General features: G+C 36.9%; 1 protein-coding gene across 2 annotated transcripts in view; it reads left to right on the plus strand.

The window, feature by feature from the left end:
- lrp1bb (low density lipoprotein receptor-related protein 1Bb) overlaps positions 1-23,841 on the plus strand; it is a 302,189-nt gene that overhangs the window by 225,029 nt on the left and 53,319 nt on the right. For both annotated transcript variants that reach the window (XM_084123162.1, XM_084123163.1), the window contains 17 exons: positions 749-889; positions 3,354-3,479; positions 3,670-3,801; positions 5,972-6,106; positions 6,427-6,556; positions 10,103-10,229; positions 10,342-10,493; positions 10,806-10,930; positions 11,055-11,426; positions 14,271-14,460; positions 15,550-15,754; positions 18,073-18,265; positions 20,284-20,409; positions 21,247-21,375; positions 21,645-21,764; positions 22,098-22,211; positions 23,606-23,755. In XM_084123162.1, the coding sequence (XP_083979288.1) occupies positions 749-889; positions 3,354-3,479; positions 3,670-3,801; positions 5,972-6,106; positions 6,427-6,556; positions 10,103-10,229; positions 10,342-10,493; positions 10,806-10,930; positions 11,055-11,426; positions 14,271-14,460; positions 15,550-15,754; positions 18,073-18,265; positions 20,284-20,409; positions 21,247-21,375; positions 21,645-21,764; positions 22,098-22,211; positions 23,606-23,755 (2,667 nt within the window). The remainder of the gene's footprint in view (positions 1-748; positions 890-3,353; positions 3,480-3,669; positions 3,802-5,971; positions 6,107-6,426; positions 6,557-10,102; positions 10,230-10,341; positions 10,494-10,805; positions 10,931-11,054; positions 11,427-14,270; positions 14,461-15,549; positions 15,755-18,072; positions 18,266-20,283; positions 20,410-21,246; positions 21,376-21,644; positions 21,765-22,097; positions 22,212-23,605; positions 23,756-23,841) is intronic.

Raw genomic sequence — 23,841 nt, forward strand, 5'->3', positions numbered from 1 at the left:
ATTGTTACTATTGTAAAATCTCAAAATTAGTTGGAGAAAGCTTTGAAAATCTGAACCAAAGTCACTACAGTTTTATTGTAACAATCACATACTAACGGTCTCTTGATGGGAACTGTGAATAACCTGATTTTGTTGATTATTTTTTCAGCCTTTCCATTCAGTGTCATTCGGTTAATTCAATCCTTCTTTACAAATACAAAAATGTGTTTGATTTTACGGTTGCACAGCTACGACTGCTCTCCTGTATTCCTGCAGCAGACAGATATGGTCTAGGCTCGGAGCCAAGGACAATCTCTGAGGCCCTTTGTGGCACACTCAGCCTTACAGAGCGGAAACAACACGAGGGGCTTGCTAGCTGCAGCGCCACTGTGAGAATAGATGCACTCTGATGGCTTTGTGAATGAAGAGCCCTTGTCTTCAGCCAGGGCACGTAGCCAGGCTGCCCTGAGCTCTGCCTCATTGACTCACACTGGGAAGGGAACATGCATAATGCTCAAGTCCTATCTCTTTACTTTTCTCGCTCGCTCGCTCGCTCTATCTCTCTCTCTCTCTCTCTCTCTCTCCAACCACCTCCCTCGTCCACCCGTACACTGTAGCATAGCATAGTTTTGGCACCAACTAAACCACCGGATTATATGCGTGTGGAATAAAGAGGACAAACAAATGATAATGGCATGTGCCTCCATTGGCAGTCAGACCTACTGGTTCTGTGACTTTGGGAAATAAATAATTCATCTGTTTTTTCCAGGTGGCAGGCTGTGGTGGGCCGATGACGATCTGGCTCAGCTGGGGACGGTCGCCAAACGGGATGGACGTAACCCGGTGGTGCTGCGCAATAAGACCAGTGGAGTGGTACACATGAAGGTCTACGACAGAGATGGTCAGAAAGGTGTGCCGTGATACAGTCAATGTTGCCTCAAAAATCCTTTGACAAGTGACTGTCTTTGAAATGACTAACTGAAGGGATTTTGCATTTCTTTCCAGTGTTGACGTGCTTTGCATATATTGTCGCCTGTAGGCTTTAGTTGAGTCACAAACACGTACCATGATTTAGCTACTTGATAGTACATCCCCATTCTACAGAGCATTTGTTTGGATTTTGGATCTTTGTAGTTTAATATGAGTCATCAATGTTTCATCAATGTAAAAAAAAAAAAAAACTCTTTTCCTAGGAGAGAAAAATTTGCTAATTTTAAATGCATATATCTGTTAATTAAGTCTATGTTTAGGGCTACACAAGCAGTGATTAGCCTCAAAATTAACAGACACAGACTACAAGCCACAGAACACTTTGTATTGAACTTCATGGGGTCTTTAAGTGGCATATAAAAACAAATGTACTGAAATAAACAAGACCATACATTTTGAGCATTATACTATCTTGTTTAATTTATTTGTAAATTGCTAGCTCTAAATAAGTCAACTGTTTTCTGTTTTTTATGAGAGATATTTCCTAAGCAGAGATATATTCAGATATTGGTTTTCCATTTTGTGAGTTATTCTGCAAATAATTCACACTAATGGCAGATCCATTAACGGCATTGCTGTGGATCCCACTAAACTGTCGACTTGAATAAGAAATGACCATTAAACGGGCTCAAATGTAAATCTATCCAGCCACCAAATTTCTCCGGCAGCAATTAGCCTCTCTATTCATAATGCGGAGCTGTCTTATTACTGTCGTGGATGTGCAAGCTGAGCTTTCCCTGAAAGCTTGTGCCAATACACAGTGGTGCAGTTTCCCCCCACTTCACCCTCAGTTATACAATTAAGACGAGAGTAAGACTTCCGGGAAGAGTGTGAAGTCATCTTGACTTGATGGCAACACTTACACCTTTCATAAATTGAGGAGAGATATCCCAAATTACGACCAGACCAATGTGACCGAACTTGTTAATATATTGCGTTCATATAAAAGCGTAAATTACATGCCTCAGAAACAGAGAATTTTTGGAAATTTTGTGGAAGGGATAATGGATTGCACAAAGTAAAATAAATTAAAGAGATCTCTGAATACCCGAAAAGGGGGTCAATGGAGGGCCTAATCTCCCCTGAGGGCCCCCATGATTTCTTACCCCTCATTTCCTCAAGTTAAAAAACATTTTAAAAAACATTATTTTGGAACTTGAACAATGAATTGAACAAGTTAACGTATTAACTTTGATATGAGGGTTTCATTCAGCTTTTTAATGATATTAAACATTAGCATTATATTATTTTGACAGCCCTAGTTTTTAACAGTAGGACATGGGTTTTGTATAATAACAATCTCTGTGAAATTGCTTTTGGAATGATATCAGAACAGCAGTTTATATGTCAATTGGCTTTCAAATGAAAATGTTTCTCTTCAGGTTTACTGTATAGTTCAAATGTTTTGTACTTCTGTTTTTAAAAGAAATTAATAATTTGATTTAGCAAGGATGCATTAAATTGACTAAAAGTGACAATAAATACATTTATAATGTTACAAAAGATTTATTTTGTACTTTCTATTCAGTTGAAAACAGTTCAACTTGTTGAAGTTGAGCTTCAAATTAGCATATTAGGATGGTTTCTGAAGGATCATGTGACACTGTAATAGTAATAGCTGCTTAAAATTTAGCTTTTAGCATCACAGGAATAAAAGACAATTAAAATATATTGAAATAGAAAACAGTTTTTTTTATATATATATATATATAATAATATTTCACAATATTGTGATCAAATAAATGCATAAGTCATATGCTCTTACCAACCCCAAACTTATGAACAGTAATGTACACATTAGCAATAATAATAAGTATAAAATAACAAGGCTTAACTATGGGAACAAAGTAAAACACAAGAAGTAAACACTGGGAGCAATGTAAACAGAAAAACACTTTGAAATAACAGTCCGTATATCAAAACCAACAAAACTCAAAACTAGTGGACATGTATCACATCTTAATACAGATTAGATATTTTCCTCCTGATACATGTTTAATAATTTGCCTTGGCTTAAGTATAATGACAATATTTAAAATACATACATACGTCATACAATGTCAAAAGATTGTTTGTATGAGCAATGGGAGATTAATGGGGTTCAGGAAATGTATTAAAAAAAAAGTCATTATTTTTTTTCAGTTTCATCTGACTGTTCAAGTAGATCGGAATACAAACTTCACCTATCACGTTTCTGTGTTTAAGAAATATACGTTTTCAATATGGTTTGGAATAGTTCTCTCGCAATAATGTAGAAGTGTCAGAGAAGGAGAAGACCAACAACTACAGTCAGCACTTGTCTCCTCTCTCCACAAATAGTTTTCAAGACTTATTTTCAAGACAATTTCATCACCATGTTGTCTCCTCTCATTGCGGTCTCTCAGGTAGGAATGCCTGTCAGTTAAATAATGGTGGTTGCTCTCAGCTCTGTCTGCCCACATCTGAAAACACACGTACATGTGCCTGCACCATTGGCTACAACCTGCGCAGTGACCGTCTCTCCTGTGAAGGTAGGCTGCAGTCGTGACACGTGTCCTTGTGTTTAGCAGGGATGTCATGAATGTTTTCTTCACTTTTAGCAACAATTCATGTAGTTTTTTCAGTTAGTTACTTGTTTTATTGTGTGGAAGGCGTCTAAAGAAAACTGTGACGTTCATTGACCTCAATCTAACATCTCTCGCTTGCTGTTGTCTATCACAGGCTTGAGTTCTTTTCTGATGTACTCTTTTCATGAGGGGATACGTGGAATCGCTTTGGATCCCAGTGACCACGCAGAGACACTGATGCCCATCAGCGGCACCTTGTTTGCTGTTGGCGTGGACTTTCATGCAGGTACTTTCATGTAGTCTTGCTATCTTCTATTCTGTTCACTAGAGCCACTCTCTGAATCTTCTGTGTGTGCACAACAAAGATAAGGCATGTATTGCCTTCTCTGTATTACTTTTTAAAATGTTGTTTGCTGTCAGATCTACAGTTTTTGTATTAGCTACACAGTTTTATACCAGATCAGAAGGGACTCTACAAGACTCCATATCACACGTTGAAGAGATAAACCACTCAGATTGGTTAAACAAGTTGATGCAAACAGTAACTCAGATAAATATTCCCTTTTGTGTCTCATATGCTGTTGCTAGAACCATAAGGGACAGAAAGCAGTATAGTAGATAATCTAGCAAATGAAAGTAGTGCTGAGATCACAAAGCTGATGGTGCTGAGGGGTTGTTGTCATACTATGCATTATTCATTCTCTGAATGAGGTTAATTTGACAGTGGTCTGATGCAAGATTATTCAGCCCGTTTTGGTGGATCATTTTGTGGTGACAAGTGGCATAAATGAAGTGAGCGTCAAGGGGGCAGTCCACATGTGATGGTACCAAATTATCATTCTAACAGTCAATAATATGAGACATTTCCATAAACATGCAAACACGTATGCATGCATTAGCACAGACTACCTACTGTAATCATTCAAATGTCTGACCTGACCTTTCCTTCTCCCATAAACAAACAACCAACAAACACTGTGCTGAAAATACAGTCCATCCATATAGCTTTTCATTCAGTTTAGAGCTGGTGCAAAAGATACGTACGCTATACAGATGATGTGAGGTTACTGTTTATTTATTTATTTGTTTGTTTGTAAGATATGATGCATTTGTTTGTTGTATTGTTATTATTCATTTAATAAATATTTTATACATTTTGTCATTTTATTTATTTATTTACTACTGCTACTACTGTACTACTACTACTAGTAGTAATAATAATAATAATAATAATTAGGTCTGTCAATCAATTAAAACATGTATATCAACATACCTTTTTAATTTTTTTATCTTATTATTATGTTTATATTATTTTTAAAATATAATGTAAATATTAAGAAATTATGAATACTGTTCATTATTAATAATAATATTATGTTATTATTATTATTATTAATTCATTACATCATCATTCTACATAATAAACTATTGTTATTATTTTTATTAATCGTCTTTAATTAATTGTATTAGTATTATTGTTATTATTATTATTATTATTATTATTATTAATAATAATAATAATTCAAAACTATCATTCTATGTAATAATACTAATTATTATTATTATTATTATTATTATTATTATTATTATTATTATTATTATATATACTACTAGTAGTAGTATAGTGCTGTTGTCAATAAATAATTTAGCAAGAAAATCATTACCTTGGAGTAAAGCGTACTTCATCCTTTCTATCTGCTCTAAACTGAATAGATGTTTATATGTATTCAAACAATTATTCAGTCACCTTAATTCACCTTGAGTCATTAGATGGACAGGTCTTGTTTTTTTACACGCGATGTGGGTTGGGAAACATGGCAGAATTGCTGACCTCAGCAGCAGGGCAATAGAGGCAGATGGTCAGAGAGTTTCTATGCAAATACTCTCGCCTACCACCAGAATCAGCACATCTCAGGTGAAGAAAACCCCAGTCCGACTCAGCCTATGACAGCTGATTACACATGCATACCATTTGCATGTTATTAAGAGGCAGCTTGTTGGAGCATAAAACAGATGAGGGCCTTCCAGCTGGCTGTTGTCACATGTAAGAAATCCGTTAGCTGTGTAAATTCAGCAATAACAGTAGGGTGCAAGTAAATAACTACTCTTGCCGCATTCGGTTGTAGGGCAAAAATACCATTTACATTTAGAGCATGCTTCTGTCAAAACAATCTTTTAGTCATTGCTAATCATGTTTGATTTGTTTGCTACACAATTTTTGTTTGTCACTTTAAATGTCCCCTTACAAAAAGCTCATTGGCAACTGTAGTTAGTGTTACTGTTGAAAAGCATTAGAAATGATCTCTTACAAACCTTATAAGAGGTTTCCAGGATATATCTGTCCTGTGCTTACTTGCTTTATTTATTTATTTAAAGCTTCTGAGATGCATTCTCAGACACTATTTATGTTACCAACTTTGCTCTTAATGTGAATAAAAATGTCCTCCTTCATACAGGCAATGATACAATTTACTGGACAGACATGGGTTTAAACCGGATCTCCAGAGCCAAGAGGGATCAGACATGGAGGGAAGACATTATCACCACTGGCATCAACAGAGTGGAGGGCATCGCAGTCGATTGGATTGCTGGTTAGACACAAACATCATTATAAAAATGGAATGCTGCCATTTTTCTATCACTATCTGTCTGTGTATAGTTTTTTCAATAAATGGTATTGCTCAGCACACAATGTCAGCACTTCTCAAGAAAAAATCTTTGCATTTTACCATTCAAAAGTTTAGTATTAGTACAATTGTTTATATTTTTTTGGAAAACATTATTTTAACAAATACTTATGCTCACCAAGGCTGCATTTATTTTATATAATATAATAACATACAATACAATTCAAATACAGTAAAAACAGTAATCTTGTGAAGTATTATTATTTGGTATTTTTTTTAACCAGGTAACCTTTACTGGACAGACCATGGCCTCAACCTCATTGAAATTGCTCGTCTAAATGGTCTCTACCGGTCAGTTGTAATATCAGATGGGCTGGATCAGCCAAGAGCCATTGCAGTGCATCCACAGAGAGGGTACGTCACATGCCTTTGAGACAATGCATCAGATTCAGCCATGTCTGCTGTTCAGTAATATAAATCTTTAGAAAGACTTTGCAAATTACTGAGTAAATATTAGGGAACTATACAAGTGCATTAGACCATATAATACAATGAGCGCTTGAGAAATGAAAATGCAGGGGATTTTTGACCTTTGAAGGTCAAATACATATTGTGATCTGCCTAAGACTGTTTTGCTGACAAATTGGCTTTAAAATGTCTTGGCCATCTCTAATGAACCAAATGAAGAATTTAAACTGAGCAGAAAGGCATCTCCATTTAGTCACAGGCCCATTTTGTAGTCTATTATGGTATTCTTTCAGTAATTAGAATCAAAATCTATGGTCTCCATGCTATTATTATTATTTATTTATTTTTTTGTTTGCCTTGATTTTGTTCTTCACACCCTACAATCAGAATCACTCACTGAGAAGACAAGTTTTAAACATGTGAGCGTGTTAACCCATCTACCAAATATCTGCTGACAGCAGACAGCATCAGGAGTGGGATCCTCTAAATCCCAGACATCCAAAAAAAAAGAGCCTCCCATTCAAGCCTAAGGCTATAAAAGCTGTCTTTTCCTTTCCCAGTTGAGTCAAACTTTGAATGACATTTCCTTGGTGGTGTAACAACAGTTATACACTTTAAAGGAGTAGTTCACCCAAAAATGAAAATTCTGACATCTTTTACTCACCATCATGTCGTTCCAAACCTATACAGCTTACTTTCTGTCAGCATAAACGTAGGAATTCTGTGCTGGTTGTTCTTTTACTTTTTCCTTGTATCCTTTAGATCAGTGGTTCCCAAACCTGTCCTGAAGGTCCCCCAACACTGCACGTTTTCTTTGTCTCCCTAATCAAACACACCTGATTCAACTCATCAGCTCATTATCACATGGGTTAATGAGCTGATGAGTTGAATCAGGTGTGTTTGATTAGGGAGACAAAGAAAACGTGCAGTGTTGGGGGTCCTTCAGGACAGGTTTGGGAACCACTGGTTTAGATAAAAGTGTCTGCTAAATGATTAAATGTAAATGTAATTTTATAGTGAATGGGGAAGCTTTCAAGATTCAGAGGGGATGCAAACAGTATCATAAAAGTATAATACTCAATGTTAACGGCTACAACCAAATCATTGAGAACCATACAAGACAGATTTGTGAAGTTTTAAGAATCAAATCAAACAGTTCACTGAATCGATTCAATTCAAAAGAATGATTTGTTCACAATGATTCATACTTCTCTAACGAATCTAAAGCCAAGTTGTTGTAAGGCTGATGTCAATATATATTTAGTAATAAACAATTGTTTCTCTCAAAATATTATCATAAGGTTTCTGAAGTCTTGCATTAAAGTGATTTATTGAAAATATTCAGTTCAAAATAATGACCACTTGGACAAGATACTTTTGCATCCTTTTTTAAGCTTGGAGTCTTCAGATTTTTGTAGGAAAATCGTATGTGTTTGGAATGACATTAAAGGGATAGTTCACCAAAAAATGAAAGGTTGCTGTTAATTTACTCAAACTTAGGCCATCCAAGCTGTTAGTGGCTTTTTTTTCTTCAGCAGAACAGTAAACAAGATTTTTAGCTAAAATGGTGGTCCTCTGTGATTCATATAATGGAAGTCAATGGGTGCTATTACTGTGAGATAAAAAAAAAACACATGCAGACAAAACAAAATTAATACCTGCGGCTCATGATGATACATTAAGGTCTTAAGAAGCGAAACAATCGATCTATGCCAGAAACTGAACATTATTTACAACATTGGCAAACAGTCCTGAGCATGTTGAGCGCGTTCACAACAGTCTGCAGCGTGAGCTTCCTGTTGCATAGTGACGTATGTGCTGGAGTGACCTCACACTTTGTTTGTTTACTACAGAGAGGGAGGGCGCGTGTTCACCAACAGTAGGAACGTCTAAAGCTGTTTAAAAGTACCGCTCATCACGATGTCTGATGATTTCAATGTAACACTAGACAACGTGGAATTTTTTGCACAACCATACTTGTTTGAACCAGAATACTCTGATCAAGAACTGCGAGAGATCGAGGAAGCAGCGGCAGGGGAACGTCATCAAGCCTCGGGGAGACAGAGGTCTCTAGTAGAGAGCCTCTGTTGTCACGAATGGAACATTGCAATGCCACAATTCGAAGAAATCGTTGAGGCAGCTGCCTGACTGAAGATCCCAGCTTTTCTCCATTGCTGAGCCGCAGCTTTTTGTACATAGTCTTTAGCTTGCCATGTGTAAACTGCAGGCGACACTTCGTCTAGTGTTACATTGAGATAATTTAAATCATCAGCCATTGTGATGACTGGTACTTTTAAACAGCTTTATCCATTCGTACTGCCGGTGAACACACGTCCTCAAACAGCGTCAGCTCACATGTGAGGTCACTCCCGCGCATACGTCATTATGCGACAGAAAGCTCACGCTCAGGGCCGTTTGCCAAGGCTGTGGATTAGAGGTAAAAATGTTGTAAATAATGTTCAGTTTCTTTATAGGCCGATCGTTATGCTTCTTAAGACCTTAATGTATTGTCAAGAGCTGCAGATATTTTGTTTTGTCTGCATATGTTTGTTTTTTTTATCTCAAAGTGATGGCACCCATTGACTTCCATTATACAGTCACAGAGGAACACAGTTTCTTCTAAAAAATCTTCTTTACTGTTCTCCTCAAGAAAAAAAAAGTCACCTACATCTTGGATGGTCTGAGGGTGAGTAAATTAACAGCAAATTTTCATTTTTGGGTGAACTATCCCTTTAAAGTGAATAAATGAGTACAGTATTGTCATTTTTCAGTGAACTATCCCTTTAAAGTGAATAAATGATGACGGAATTTTAATTTTTGGCTGAACTGTTCCTTTAAGGTCTTTAATTGTTAAAATGGTCATCTGGATCAGATTTTTCCAATTAAAGGAGAACTCCGGTCAATTTTAACATTGAGCTAATTTTTTTGTAAATTTGGAGTGCTGTCAGTACAGAGAACAACGACAAAAATCGGTGTTGCCTACACCGTGTTATCCTCTTTTTAAAATTTGCACCCTGTTGACTTCAATGGGGCAAGGTTTAAACCTGCTTTTAGCCTCTTAACATCCTTGATGTCCACAGTAGTCGATTGTCGAGTTCACGCGCATAGGTTATCATGCGCGTTATCGAGCGCGTGAACTCGACAATCGACTACTGTGGACTTCAACCGAAAACAGGAAGAAAATACAGGTATGTGCGCTGGCTGAATTAACATCATTTTTATTCATATCTTTCACATCTACTGCAGTCAGATTCACCCGTGTTCACTCTGAAGGAATCACTCACATGGCTGGGCACTTGTAATGACACATCAAGGATGTTAAGAGGCTAAAAGCAGGTTTAAAACTTGCCCCATTGAAGTCAACAGGGTGCAAATTTTCAAAAGAGGATAACACGGTGTAGGCAACACCGATTTTTGTCGTTGTTCTCTGTACTGACAGCACTCCAAATTTACAAAAAAATGTTAAAATTGACCGGAGTTCTCCTTTAACAGTTACTTGTTCTGGACCGAGTGGGGGAAAAATCCTTGCATAGGTCGTGCACGACTGGACGGTTCTGACCAAGTGACCCTGGTCAGTTCTGGCATTGCCTGGCCGAATGGAATCACCATTGACTACGAGGTAGGGTGACATGATTCTACTTCCTGATGCTCCGCTCACTCTCTCTTCTTCTGATGCTGATAAAATAGAGCTGCTCAAAGGGAGAGGTGCTCATTTTCAAATTGCTTTCTAGGAAAATAGATTATACTGGAGCGACGCCCGGACCGACAAGATAGAAAGGATCAACCTTGAAACTGGGGAGGGCCGAGAGATTGTACTGTCAGCCTCCAATGTGGACCTGTTCTCCGTGGCTGTGTTCGGGGCTTACATCTACTGGTCTGACAGGTAATTTATTATTTTACTAAGTGCTACACTCTCCAAAGTGGCCCACGGAGCCAGCTGCTCCAGTCTCAACGGATTAACCCCTTCCGAGCAAGGTTATTATGAGGCCTGCCGTATGTTTATGTCATCTCCCAGGCAGCCTCCGTTGGCCTTATGTAAATAAGATGTACCGCAAGTCATCGCCAAGGTGACGTTTTCTCGGCTTTGCCGCTAAAGCAGCTTTTCTGTGTGTTTTAATGAGTCTTGCTGCTTTTAATTAGAAAACTGCCACCATTACACCAATGTCAGACTCTTTCTCTGTGCCGTCTATTGCAGAGCCCACGCCAACGGATCAATCCGGCGCGGATTCAAGAGCGATGCCAACGACGCCGTGACGATGAGAAGTGGTCTTGGCGTCAACCTGAAGGACGTGAAAGTGTTTAACAGAGGCCGGGAGAAAGGTTGAGGTTTCAACTTAATGAGTTTATTTTATTATGCCACATATGTTTTCTTGAAACAGAACAAGATTTATTCTGATTATCGCAGTGTGCATCCAGTGATGTTTGTCTATGCTTTTGCATGCAGGCACCAACCCGTGTGCAAGGAGCAATGGAGGTTGTCAACAGCTGTGTTTTCACTTGGGCAGTGGAAGAAGGACCTGCTCCTGTGCCCATGGGTACTTAGCCGAAGATGGCTTTGCTTGCCAAAGATATGAGGGCTATCTTCTCTACTCTGAAAGGACCATCTTGAAGAGCATCCACCTATCTGACGAGAGTGATCTTAACTCCCCTCTCCAACCTTTTGAGAACCCAGATTACTTCAAGAATGTCATCGCCCTGGCGTTCGATTATCGGCAACAGAGCTCACACCACAACCGCATATTCTTCAGCGACATCCATTTTGGGAATATTCAGATGATCAATGATGACTGGTCAGGAAGACAAGTCATAGTAGACAGTAAGTCTAGTTGGTTTTATTGTACATGCTTTCTTGCAGAAATGGTTGTGAAGGGGTGTTTGGAAAGTCCTGCTAATTGCTTCTTGGTTTGGGTTTTGTGCTAGCCTTTTGATGATCATGAAAGATGTTGCTTCCACAGATTTGGGCATTTGTGTTCGGTCCTTTCGTCGTCCTGATGCAGACTCATTGCAGTGGCCCACATGTTGTTTAATGTTCTGCCACTAGAACCATTCCAGCCTCTTAGCAGCCATTTGTGAAAGGCCATTTGTTGGAAAGCGTAAGTGGCACTGCCTGTGATGTACAGCAAGGCCTCCATGCATCCAACATCTAGTAAAAGTGTTGTAATAGCTACCTCCATTTTTCCACAACTAAGTGGGACCAATTTAACTGTCAAAAAAGATGTTTAAAACACTGCATCTTTTTCCATGATGGATTCTTGATGGATTAAAATCGCTTGTCTCATTTCCACCGTCCTCAAACTGTAACAGAAATATGAATGGAAGCGGGGTGATATTTTTCAAGATCCTGCCTGTCACTGCTGTTGGAAAGTTCAGAATATGGTTATTGATTTCCTCATGTACGCTATATACGGCAGACATTTCAGCCGCGATCGATATCCACGTCTGATGGTGGCCCACAATGAAAACCTAATATGCCTAATGACTGTGTATTATCCATTTACAATGTAATGAGACAATCTTGGCAGGTTTTTTGTATTATATTTTATTTTTTTACAACAAAAATCTCATGTACTACTTATTATAGCTTGTTCACTTCGTAATTTCTTATTCAGAACGCATGCAAACATAACTAAGTTCAAATGGCAAATAAGAAGAATGTTGCAATAACGTAGATGTACACCAGAAATTCTTGAATGAAATTCTTCATGATTGATAGCAGAAATTCAGGGGATGTTTTAAAGAAATCATTCACCCAAAAATTTAATTTGTCATATTTTACTTTTATGGTATGCTTCGTTTTTTTAAAGCTTATAATCTTCAGTCCTCAGAAAGAAAGTCATATAGCTTTAGAACAAAACAATTTGAGTAAATGATTTATTTTTTTCTTATGTTTTCCCCTTTGTTTTCTTTTTGTTTTTTTTGGTTTGTTTTTTTGGGGTTTTTTTTTTTTTTTGCATGAACTATCAAAATGCAGTTTCTTTGTCCTATGTCCTGAATGCCTTTTTTAAGTCCTGAATGCCTTTTTGGTATTTAGTATCCCAGCTCATTTCACTTTGCTGAAGTTAATGGGATGCAGATATACTTAGAAAGCCTCTGTGCTGCATGATTAGTGCTTCTATCCACTTACAGTACTCTCTGAATTCTCTTTTAACTAATCTCATTGCTCCTTGGGTATTAGACCTTTTCATATTTCATTTTTACTTAATTTGCCATCTCTATCCTCTTGGGGATAATAAAAGGGGTTTTCTTCTGATTCTCTCTTGCCTTTGTTTAGCGTATATGACAAAATATAATTTACAGCAAATAGAATCACTGCTTCTTTTTTCTTTGGAATTTCAGTATTACAGCTAAAACTAAATTGCTGTTGAATACACTACTTTTTTAAAATTAGTTAAATATAAAATGCATTATTAATATCTAGCATTATTAAAATTAAAAAAACTAATTAAAACAATGGCATGTACATTTTTCAAGTGATTACTTTAGCATAAAATGCACATTACATTAATACTGATTTGACTGAGATGTAAGGTCTGTAATTAAAATTAGCTGTACATTTTTTTTTCAAGACCTAATGTACAGATTAGATATTTTGATGAATATGTAGCGCATTGAGATGTTTATGAACAAGATGTGCATTTGACCATTCACCTGAACTTTTCATACCTCTACCACACTGTAACGTTCACAGAGATATCCTCCACCTCTATCCATTTTGAGCGCAAGTACCGCAGCCAGAGAGAGTGAGAGAGTGATGTTGACTACAGGTTGAAATGAGCCTGCTCTTTTGATGGCGTTTCCACACTTGAGCTCACTCACTTTTCCAGAGATGAAAGCCAATCCCAGCCACCTAGACTACATGCACACTCAGAAACACATACAAACACTCATGCACTCTCTGCGTTCTGTCACCGGGAGAGGGTGAGGACGTTAATAATCCGTATTTCCCTAATTAAGTCATACATCCCCTGTTAATTACTCCCTAGCCTCTCTAACAGTTTCTGCAAAGGCAAGCTGTCAGGCACTTTTTATTGTGAATGATTAATTAGTGATGGATTTCTGCAGACTGTTAATAAAGTAGTATCTAAGATTTTTCAAAGTGTGGCATTTTTAGCTACAGCCTCTGCTAAGTTAAACACAATTGCTATTTAACTGATGAAGTTTTAGACTTGACAGCAGACAAAACCTTACAGTTTTATAGTGCTTAGTGAGATGTCACTTTGATTTATTATGGTTTTCTGAATGAACCAATTTCACTATCAAAAAGAAAACCAACATTGCGTGTGTGTGTGTGTGTGTGTGTGTGTGTGTGTGTGTGTGTGTGTGTGTGTGTGTGTGTGTGTGTGTGTGTGTGAACACCATTGCAATGTTTTTTGTTATATTTTTCATTCAAAAATATAACATTCATTCATTACCATGCTCTATATCAAACAGTACGATGGTATAATCATAATAGTAAAATAATTGTAAAAAATTCTTAAACTGAGCTATGAATATTAAAAAAGTTGAAAGTATTAGCACAAACGAACACACAATTTAAAAAATAAAAATGAACATCAAAGAGAGCATACTATTACATCACCTTTCCATGTGACTGGTTTCAATATTTCATTAGCCAGTGGGAAAGAAGCATGGTCAAACTGTAGTTTGTTTTCCTCTCCAGATGTGGGTTCGGTTGAGGGCTTGGCTTATCACAGAGCATGGGACACGATTTACTGGACTAGCTCCACCACCTCAAGCATCAGCAGATACACAGTAGACCAGAGCCGACAAGGCGCCTTCACCAGGCAAGCTGTTGTCACCATGTCTGAGGATGACCATCCCCATGTCTTGGCCCTGGATGAATGTCAAAAGTAAGTTTTTTGAGGGTGGTGGTGGTGGGGGGGGGGGGGGTTGCCTCACTTGGGTATTTGATATTGTCGGTCTGTAAAGAATACTGTCAAATTACAAAAATGACATTGACACTGCTTTTTAGAAATGTTCGATGACAATACTTTCATACTGAAATTTTATATAATTTCAGATGAGAGTTTGTTGTCATGTGCATTGAAATGGTTATTTGCTCTTAAAAACACCCAAAATGCACCATCATTGGTCATGTGACATGCGAGAACCAGTGAAGTTTGGTGTGCAAATGGTGCTGTTTTTCTGCTTCGGCAGAGGGAAAGATTCCATTCAATATAGTCTAAACAAAATGGATACATTCACTCGCTTGACAGACGAACCTTTGTCGACACGTAATGTGAAACAAAATTGATTTTTATGTCAGGAGGAAGCATATTGACTTTTAAAATTGAGAGCAAATTGATTCATCACACACAGGAAAACTGACATATATGGAATGTCAATCAGTCAAGAAGGAAAACATTTTAATTAGTTTGACCTCTTCCAATGAGCCAAGCACCGTGTGAAATTTGTTGTGGATGGAACATTTTTATTCCTTACCGAGCAAAGTAGCAACTCTCCAGACATAATGGATCGTATGTGCACTTAAATATCCCATCTAAAAGAACCATTTGAGACTGATGAACAGCATTGATATTCAGAAAGATGTGCCGACCCTGAGTTCACTGACTACATTAAACCCTCAACCTTGGAGAGAATATGCTTACTTGGTTATCTGGCACTTTTTCAAATGGACTACGGACTGCTGTTAATTAGAATCTAACCTGAAATGATTAATTGGCATAGAATGTCAGCATGTATCACTAATTTTCAATTAGTCCATGGAATTAGACTGTGAAAGGAATTTTTTAAGAGGAAATGTCAAACAAGCCCTGAGGCCTTTCTGTCCACTACAATTTGTGAAGTCGGTGATATTCCCCAGTCCCATACAGCGGGTTTAAAAATACAGACAGACGACAGTATTGAATAATTTTTCTATAGTGCTGTCTGTAAAATCGCATCTATTCCTCTCATTTTCTGTCCTTTGTATTTTATAGCCTCATGTTTTGGACCAATTGGAACGAGCAGCGCCCCAGTATCATGCGCTCCACTCTTGCAGGAAATAACATGAAAGCCATCATTAGCACAGATGTATTCACTCCTAACGGACTCACAATTGACCATAAAGCAGAAAAGCTGTATTTCTCTGACGGCAGCCTGGGCAAAATTGAACGTTGTGAATATGACGGCTCCCACAGACTTGTAAGTATGACTCTTTCTCTGTTTCGTGGTGTTTTGGAGACTTTTCAAGGAAATTATGATTTTTTTAAAGAGTAATTTTCCTGTCAAGATACATCATCATTTTTGTAGCACTTTACGGTAAGGTTCAATTCATTAACATTTAATAATGCATTGGGAATCATATAACAACAACTAACAATAAAAAATATCTACTGCATTTATTAATCTAGATTTATGTTAATTTCTAAAATATAATTTTATATTTATAATATTTGTATACATATTTCTGAATTCGCAATGAACTATAGTATTTTTTTTTATAAATTGACATTTAACCTAAATTATTAATGCTGTAAAAAATTGTGCAACTAATGTTAACAAAATTGAACCTTACTGTCAAGTGTTTCCACAAACTTAATTAAATTAATTTAATTATATGCTAATTAATTCATCAACACAATCACAATTAATTGCATATAAATATGTGTTTAAAAACCCCAAATGAAGATGATTCAAAGATGTCATTCTTTTATTTTATTTTTAAATAATTAATCATGTTAAATTAATTCTAGAGGGTTTCCAGTTCCAGTTCATTCTTTGTTTACGAATATTTTTTTATATTATTTTTTTTTTAATATAGTTGTTGTTTAATTAAGTGCTTTTGATTAGTGGAAATAACAACCACCAGTTGAAGCAATTCCTACTCATTTTCGAATTGGGTTTTGTGTCCGGTCACTACGTCTACATGATAATGACTTGATGACCACTCAAAGGTCAGGCAACCCCCTAGAGTTATTAGTGTCTGTTGACCCTTTACAAGATTAGTTTAATTGTAATTAATTATTCACTTTAAAGAAACACAACAAAGAGTTCATTAGAGTTCCTAAACCTCCCAAACTAAGCACATTGATGGTAATGAAAGCTTATTTTGAGACTCCTGCTGGGCCGTCCTCTCAACCAGCCAATTAAACTGTGAAGAATTAAGCAAAACTAAATCAACATGGCTTTTGGCAAACTGCCTTACAGTTGGAATCTCCCAACTGGTTTTAGTGTGGGGGATTGTGCGTTAAGTCGAAGCTTAACGCTACGCATGGTTAGACTTTCTCTGATGAAACGCAGTCTGTCACAGTCTGTGCGGTGCCATCATTTACATCATATCCACACAGAGAGGACTATTATTATAGATGTTAATTTTTTGTAATGGCCATCAGAACTGGAAGCAAATGCATGTGGCTATAGTTGTTAGCCGAAAACTCTATTTGACATCTATTTGATCAGATAAACAGAGATAATTAGTGCTGGAGCAGAACGCTTGCACCCCTAAATTTAATTCTGAATCAATATGCTCCATCAAAAAACATCTGGCCTGCTCCTCACCCCCCCCCCCCCCCCCCCCCCCCCCCCCCCCTTCGGATCTCCAGTTGTTGTTTGCTCAAGCTGGGCTCTCTTAATCAACACCTGTCCTATTTTTCCCACCATGGTGGCAGGGCTAATGTGATCACGGCTACAAGCGTGTTCCTGTTAATGCTTGGGTCTCCAGAGCTGTGGGACATCCTCCCGCCCCACAGCCCGGAAACTCCCAGAAGGAGTCGTGTGATGTATATCCGTGTCCGTCACCATGACACCTGCATTAACACTCTCAGGATCTGGGCTAAACTGGCTGCTGGGGGATTATTTAAAGCACGTGTCCTCTACCTACACATTAGTTTTGGTCCCCTCCAAGAGACTTTCCAGTGGTCATCAGAGTCTGTTTTTGTCTCTTGTTTTTAAGTATAAGCCAATGTTTTGAGCCTTGTGTAAAATGCATTTCTTTATAGAACCATTTTCTTTGAATGGCTGATAATAATGGTGAATATTTTGACAGCAGGATGGTTGAAATTTTAGGGATGCACAATATGTCAGTGCCATGCTATGTTAGAGATTTATTTTTATTTGTTCTGTCCATATTTAATATATAATCGTGCACGATCATTTTCTCTGGTTTTACATTTAGATTACCTTTGTGATCGTCTAATGCTTATTTTATTATTATTTTTAATATTATTTTTTATTCAACAGTGTTAAATGTAATCTTTAAGAAGTCTCGAAATAAATATATATTTTTTTCATAATGTACATGATAATGCCTAAATTCACTTTGTTTGAAACATTTGATTTTATTTTTTTAGTGTCTTAATTTTCATTTGTTTAGAAAAGCATTGTATAGCATTTTAATGTCAGCCCTAATATGAAATATGCCCACATAAGAGACTTCTTTTAGACACATTAATAAATAACATTATACATATAAAACCTGTAAGCAATTTTCTCTTTAAGTGACCCTCTGTATTTGTTTTTAGGTGATTGTTAGGTCGGGACCTGGCACATTTTTTGGACTTGCTATCCATGGAAACTACATTTTTTGGTCTGATTGGACTCGGCGGGCTGTGCTACGAACCAACAAGTTCACCGGAGGAGACACTAAAGTTCTTAGAGCTGATATTCCCCACCAGCCAATGGGAATTATAGCAGTTTCCAAAGACACTAATAGCTGTAAGTATTCCAAAATAAATAATTGGCCACTTAAAGTGCCCTCTGAAACTTTTCATATCTGTGTTTCGTGCTTTGGATTCACAGCTGAGCTTTTGCTGGTGGAGGCTCTTTTTGATTTCTAAGGAATAGTAGGGATGAAAAATTAGAATGACTTATTTAGTAACCAAGCAAACTAAATTAGAGACATAATTAATTTTAAAACGTATCCTCGAGTCGAAGAGGATTCTCTGAACTGTCGCAAATGTGAAAAGTAGGACATTAAGAAATGGGTTTAAGAGACTCCCGACGGTTTGTGTTTGTTAGCCTGCTGTGAGGGGTTTTCTCCTCTCATTTGTTTGATCACACCATATATGATTGCAGCTGTCTGCCCCTAACCATTTTTACCTAGTGAATGTTACCAGTCAGCACCTCCAGAGAGAGATGTGTGTTCATTCGAAGACAGGTTTGAGGATAACTGCTATTTTGATCTAGTCTGGCTATCACCAGACCAAGCTCAATCTTTTAAGTCTGGGGAGTCTGCTCTGTATTTTCTACTGCACAAGAGGCGTGATCAACGGGGATAGTTCAAATGACTGTACACAATTGGATAGTCCTTCAACCAATCAGACCAACAATCCAGGTGACGTACTTTGTTACGCGAAAACTCCAGGCAGGAAATGTGTAACCAAACGTGTTGATCAGCGGTTTGCAGAAGCAGCAATGGAATCGAGCGATTTTTGCAGGTTATGCAAAAAAAAACATGAAAGTTAGTGGTATTTACACCCACTCGAGAGATTTGTTTGCTAAGAAAAAGCCATTGAGCATCGTCGAGAGGTTAAAAGGAATTGGACAGAGCCGTAACTGCTCTGGAATTGGATTGGATTAAACCCACCAATAGCGCGCCAGGTGAATAAGCCAGTTTGTGATTGGTTCCCGCAAATTTGTAAAGGAAGCAGCAGAGATAAATGTACAGGTTTCCAGCCTGAGCTGCAGGGCGAAATCAGATCAGGGTGGGTTTACCCAGTCTAATTTTGATCAGCAATGTGATCTTTCCTATCCTGTACTTTCATCTGACACAATGTCAAGTTAACACACCATCTTTGATTTTTGAGGCTCATTTCCATATTCATGCTGAGTCCTAGCAAAATGAATTAAAAAATTCATTAAAAAATATATACCAATTTCATAATAATTTGAGTGAAAATTGCTGAATGTCTTAGTATTTGGTTTGTCCTTTTACTTTAATGACAGCAGCACTCAAACTTCATGAACTGAACACCTGTTCTTCAGCGTGATTTGAGAATGATTCTTCTTGTTGTAATGGAAGCAAGAACGATTTGATGTCTGACGATTTGATGTGGAACATTAGTCACACGATTAATTTCATAAATTTGCTTATTTAATTGTAGTCCAGAATTGAGCACTTATTTAAATATAGCAGATATTCTGAATATTCTGAAATAGTTACTGTATAATCAATTTAATGTTTTTTATTTTTATTATTATTATTCATTTTATATTTTCTTTGTTTTAAATAGTTTCAGAATCCTCAAACGTTTTTTTTTTTGTTTGTTTTTTTTGGTCATGTTTAATTGGACTTTAAATCCATTATTTCCAATATGTTCACAAACTTTTGGACGCCACACTTTTAAATAGTAATTTCCAAAGCCTAACAAAGGAAAACAGTACCGTTTTCTTTTCCGTTTTTGAGATTACACTTATGTTTTAACATTTTAAACAACTTTTTTGTTTTGCTTAGAAATTGCACTTTTTGCCAGAACTCCAGGGTATTCAGTGAATAAGCCCCTGATGGTACCGCATTTGTCGGTGTGCTTTAATAGTCAGCGCTTTTAAAAGAAAGCAAACCTGTTTTTAGCTCAAAGTTTCATGGATTGCTCACTTCAAAGACTTTGGAATGACTTTTCTCTGGGTCATTGTTTGTTTGTTGTTTAATATTGTTATTTAGGCTTTTTTTTTTTTTTTTTTACTCCGAACACTGTTGTGATGGTACGTGATGTTCCCTTGTCCCTCTGTTTCAGGTGAGCTATCTCCATGCAGGGTTCTGAATGGTGGTTGTGGTGACCTGTGTCTCCTTACTCCAGATGGCACAGTCAACTGCAGCTGCCGAGGAGAGCGGATCCTGCTTGATGACAACAGATGTGTGTGTAAGTTTCGTCTTCACAGTGCCGTGCCTCGCTCAGACTCTCAAGAAATATGAGACCCTCCATCTCAGAAAGATGTGAAATTACTTTTCTTTAGCTATTCCAGCATTTATCTTGTGTTTTAGCAAACATCATAATGGCTATTGCTAATCTACTGTAGAATTAGGGATTTGAACTTTTTCCATACCTTTTTTACTACGGACATAAATGATACCTCAAATCTTACGACTTGTCGAGTGGAGGTCGATTTTGTCCTATCTGTTATTTATTAAAAATGTAATTAAAAGTGAAATAAAATATTTCTATGATGATGTATTTATTGGCTGATATATCAGTGTATCCCTAACATATATATAGGCTGTATATGTGTGTGTATGTATGTATGTTAGGGCGATGCCACTAACTGGTATCGATGCCACTAACTGGTATCGCCTTGATGAATTCATGTCATCAAACTCAAAATGGTCTAAACATTTTTAAAACCATTTGAAACCAACAAGGATACAAAGTACATTTCTAAGAACTTTATACATGTTGTAGACTTTTTTTTCTTCCTTTTGAAAGATTTTTCCAGCCTTAAGATTTTCACACGGAAAATACAGGTCATAATTGACTTGTAACCCACAACACTATTGTGAAAGCAAGTTTTGCATCACTCATTTTTCTTCAGAAAATCTAGTACAGTATGTAATTTCACCAAATGATGATGCAATTTACAAAAAATAACACCCACAAAAAAAGAAATTGTATTTATTAGCCACACAATTAATTTTGTTTAGCTTAGGTTAGTTTTGTGTGCTAGATTGGTTAACATCATTATCATGTTGTTCTCTTTTATAGCCAAAGTGTCCTCTTGCAACATCCACACTGAGTTTGAGTGTGGAAATGGGGAATGTATAGACTACCAGCTAACATGTGATGGAATTGCCCACTGCAAAGACAAGTCAGATGAGAAAATGCAATATTGTGGTAAGTAGCCGATCACAACACTTTGCCATGTGTACTCTCTGCTCTCACATCATGATAGCAGGAAGAAAGCAGAATTGGTTTAAGGTGGCAGTTCCATTCCCTGAGGCTTCAACCTAATAAAATGAGCTGCTGCTCCTTACTGCTTTCAACCAGAGGAGCAAATGGGAATAAGCTCAGAGCAACAGAAAGAGTAAATAAGAGAAAGGATGTGAAGCTTTTTTTCCCCTGTTGTGAAAGATTTGCCGTGCCTTTGCTTTCCGTATCGCTAGACAACAGGAGCTGCCGAAAGGGTCACCGTCCTTGCTACAACAGGCGTTGTGTGGCTAACAGTCGCTTTTGTGATGGAGTCGACGACTGTGGGGACAACTCAGATGAGGCATTTTGTAACAGTGGGTATCCAGTGTGTGAATATTATATTATTGTGACATTTTGCATATAAATTTCACTTAAAGAAGTCATTTATTTTTGCAGTCTATAAAAGAAAATAGGCAGCAAAAAATATATTGTGCCGCTACTAGGTTTATTTCGGTATACCCAATTTTCAAGCTGTGAAAGCATTTCACAAGTCATTATCTTTGGAGCTGTCTGGAAGACCCTGTTATCAACAGTGAATTGCGGTGCATATCATACAAATATCTGCGCACAATATTTCATTTCATTTAAGCGCATGTCCAGGTGCTTTAGTCTCTCCGCTCTGTGTAAATGAAGTGTCTCTGTTCCAGATGTCACATGTGCTGCGTCTGAGTCATCCTGTCAAGATGGAACTTGCATACCAATATCCTCCTGGTGCAACCAGGTCATCGACTGCGCTGATGCCTCGGATGAAAAGAACTGCAGTAAGGCAGCGTTGCCCATGTTGCAAAGCAGCACGCGTTATCTTTATCCTACCATAATAATCATTATCTTGATGTATCAGATTATTATACTGTAGACTACAAATATAGTGCATTCCTAGATTTCCCATATAATGGAAGTGAAAGGGGACACAATGACAAAAAGCACCATAAAGGCATTATCTAAGCAATCTGTTGGACTTTTTGTGTTATAATCTAAGTCTTTTGATGTCATTTGATACAGTAGCTAGCTTCAAATAGAACAAAATTAAATCATTATTCACTGAAATTCTTCTCTGCTGTCGCTTTAAAATCCAATATGACAGCATTGACATCAATGACTGTCGTTCAAACGTTTGGTGTCAGTATGGTTTTTATTTGATAAAAAAAAAAAAAGTAAATAGTACTGTTATATAAATATATAAATATTTTATTGTGAAGTATTATTGCAATTTAAAATAATGGTTTTCTATTTTATTATATGTTAAAATGTAATTTATTCATGTGATAACAAAACAGAATTTTCAGTGTCAGATGATCCTTCAGAAATCATACTAATATTCTGATTGTATTATTATCAATGCTAAAAACAGTTGCGCACCTTAATAGAATAGAAAGTTCGGTATCAGTAACACTTTACAATAAGTTTTCATTAGTTAACATTAGTAAACTACTTTAGTTAACATGAATTAAGAACGAACAAGACTTCTACATCATTTATTAATCTAAATTAATGTTCATTTCAACATTTACTAATACAGTATTAAAATCAAAATTTGTATTTGTTAACATTAGTTAATGCACTGTGAACAAACAATGAATGACTGTATTTTTATTAACTAACATTAACAAAGATAAATAAATACTGTTACAAATTGTTTTGTTCATTGTTAGTTCATGTTAGTTAATAAATTAACAAATGAAACCTTATTGTAATGTGTTATGTTTTTTTTTTTTAATTGTAAAGTGTTTTTTTGTGTTATTTATATATATATCGGACGGATAATATATACTAACCCAAACTTTTGAATGGTAGTATAGTTGTATTTTAATGATACTTTATGGCTTTTATTAATTACTTTAATGCTGTTTTCTTTTTTTGTTTTTGTTTTTGTCATTTTGGAGACCCAGCTTCATTCACTTTCATTATATTGCAAAGTGCAGCCTAGGTATCTTTTGTGTCTTTTGTGTTGCCCAAAAGAGAGTAATGTGAGCAGAACGATCTGTGATTGTGTAAATAATGAAAGGATTTTTATTTTGGGGTGAACTGTCATTTTAATTTTGATTATGGATTGTGTGTGTCTGCATGGATGATCATATGGGTTGGAATCATTTGCATCGACCTGTTATGCCATCTCATGTGACCTAGATAACAAGCCCTTCCTTTTTCCCCCCAGATCACACAGATTGTGCAGACTTTTACAGGATGGGAGTGGCAGAAAAGGTCTTCGTCAGCTGCAACACCACCTCACTCTGCGTTCACCATTCCTGGTTGTGCGATGGAGCCAACGACTGTGGAGATTACGCCGATGAGAGGAACTGTCAGGGTAACGCTCAGTATAACTCTCCATTTGTTAGCTTTGCAGCTTGAGGAAGCCAGGTTCCATTAAAATGGAATTAATTTTGTCGAAAC

Source organism: Abramis brama (genome assembly GCF_963993115.1).
Source record: "Abramis brama genome assembly, chromosome: 8".
Classification (NCBI taxonomy): Eukaryota; Metazoa; Chordata; class Actinopteri; order Cypriniformes; family Leuciscidae; genus Abramis; species Abramis brama.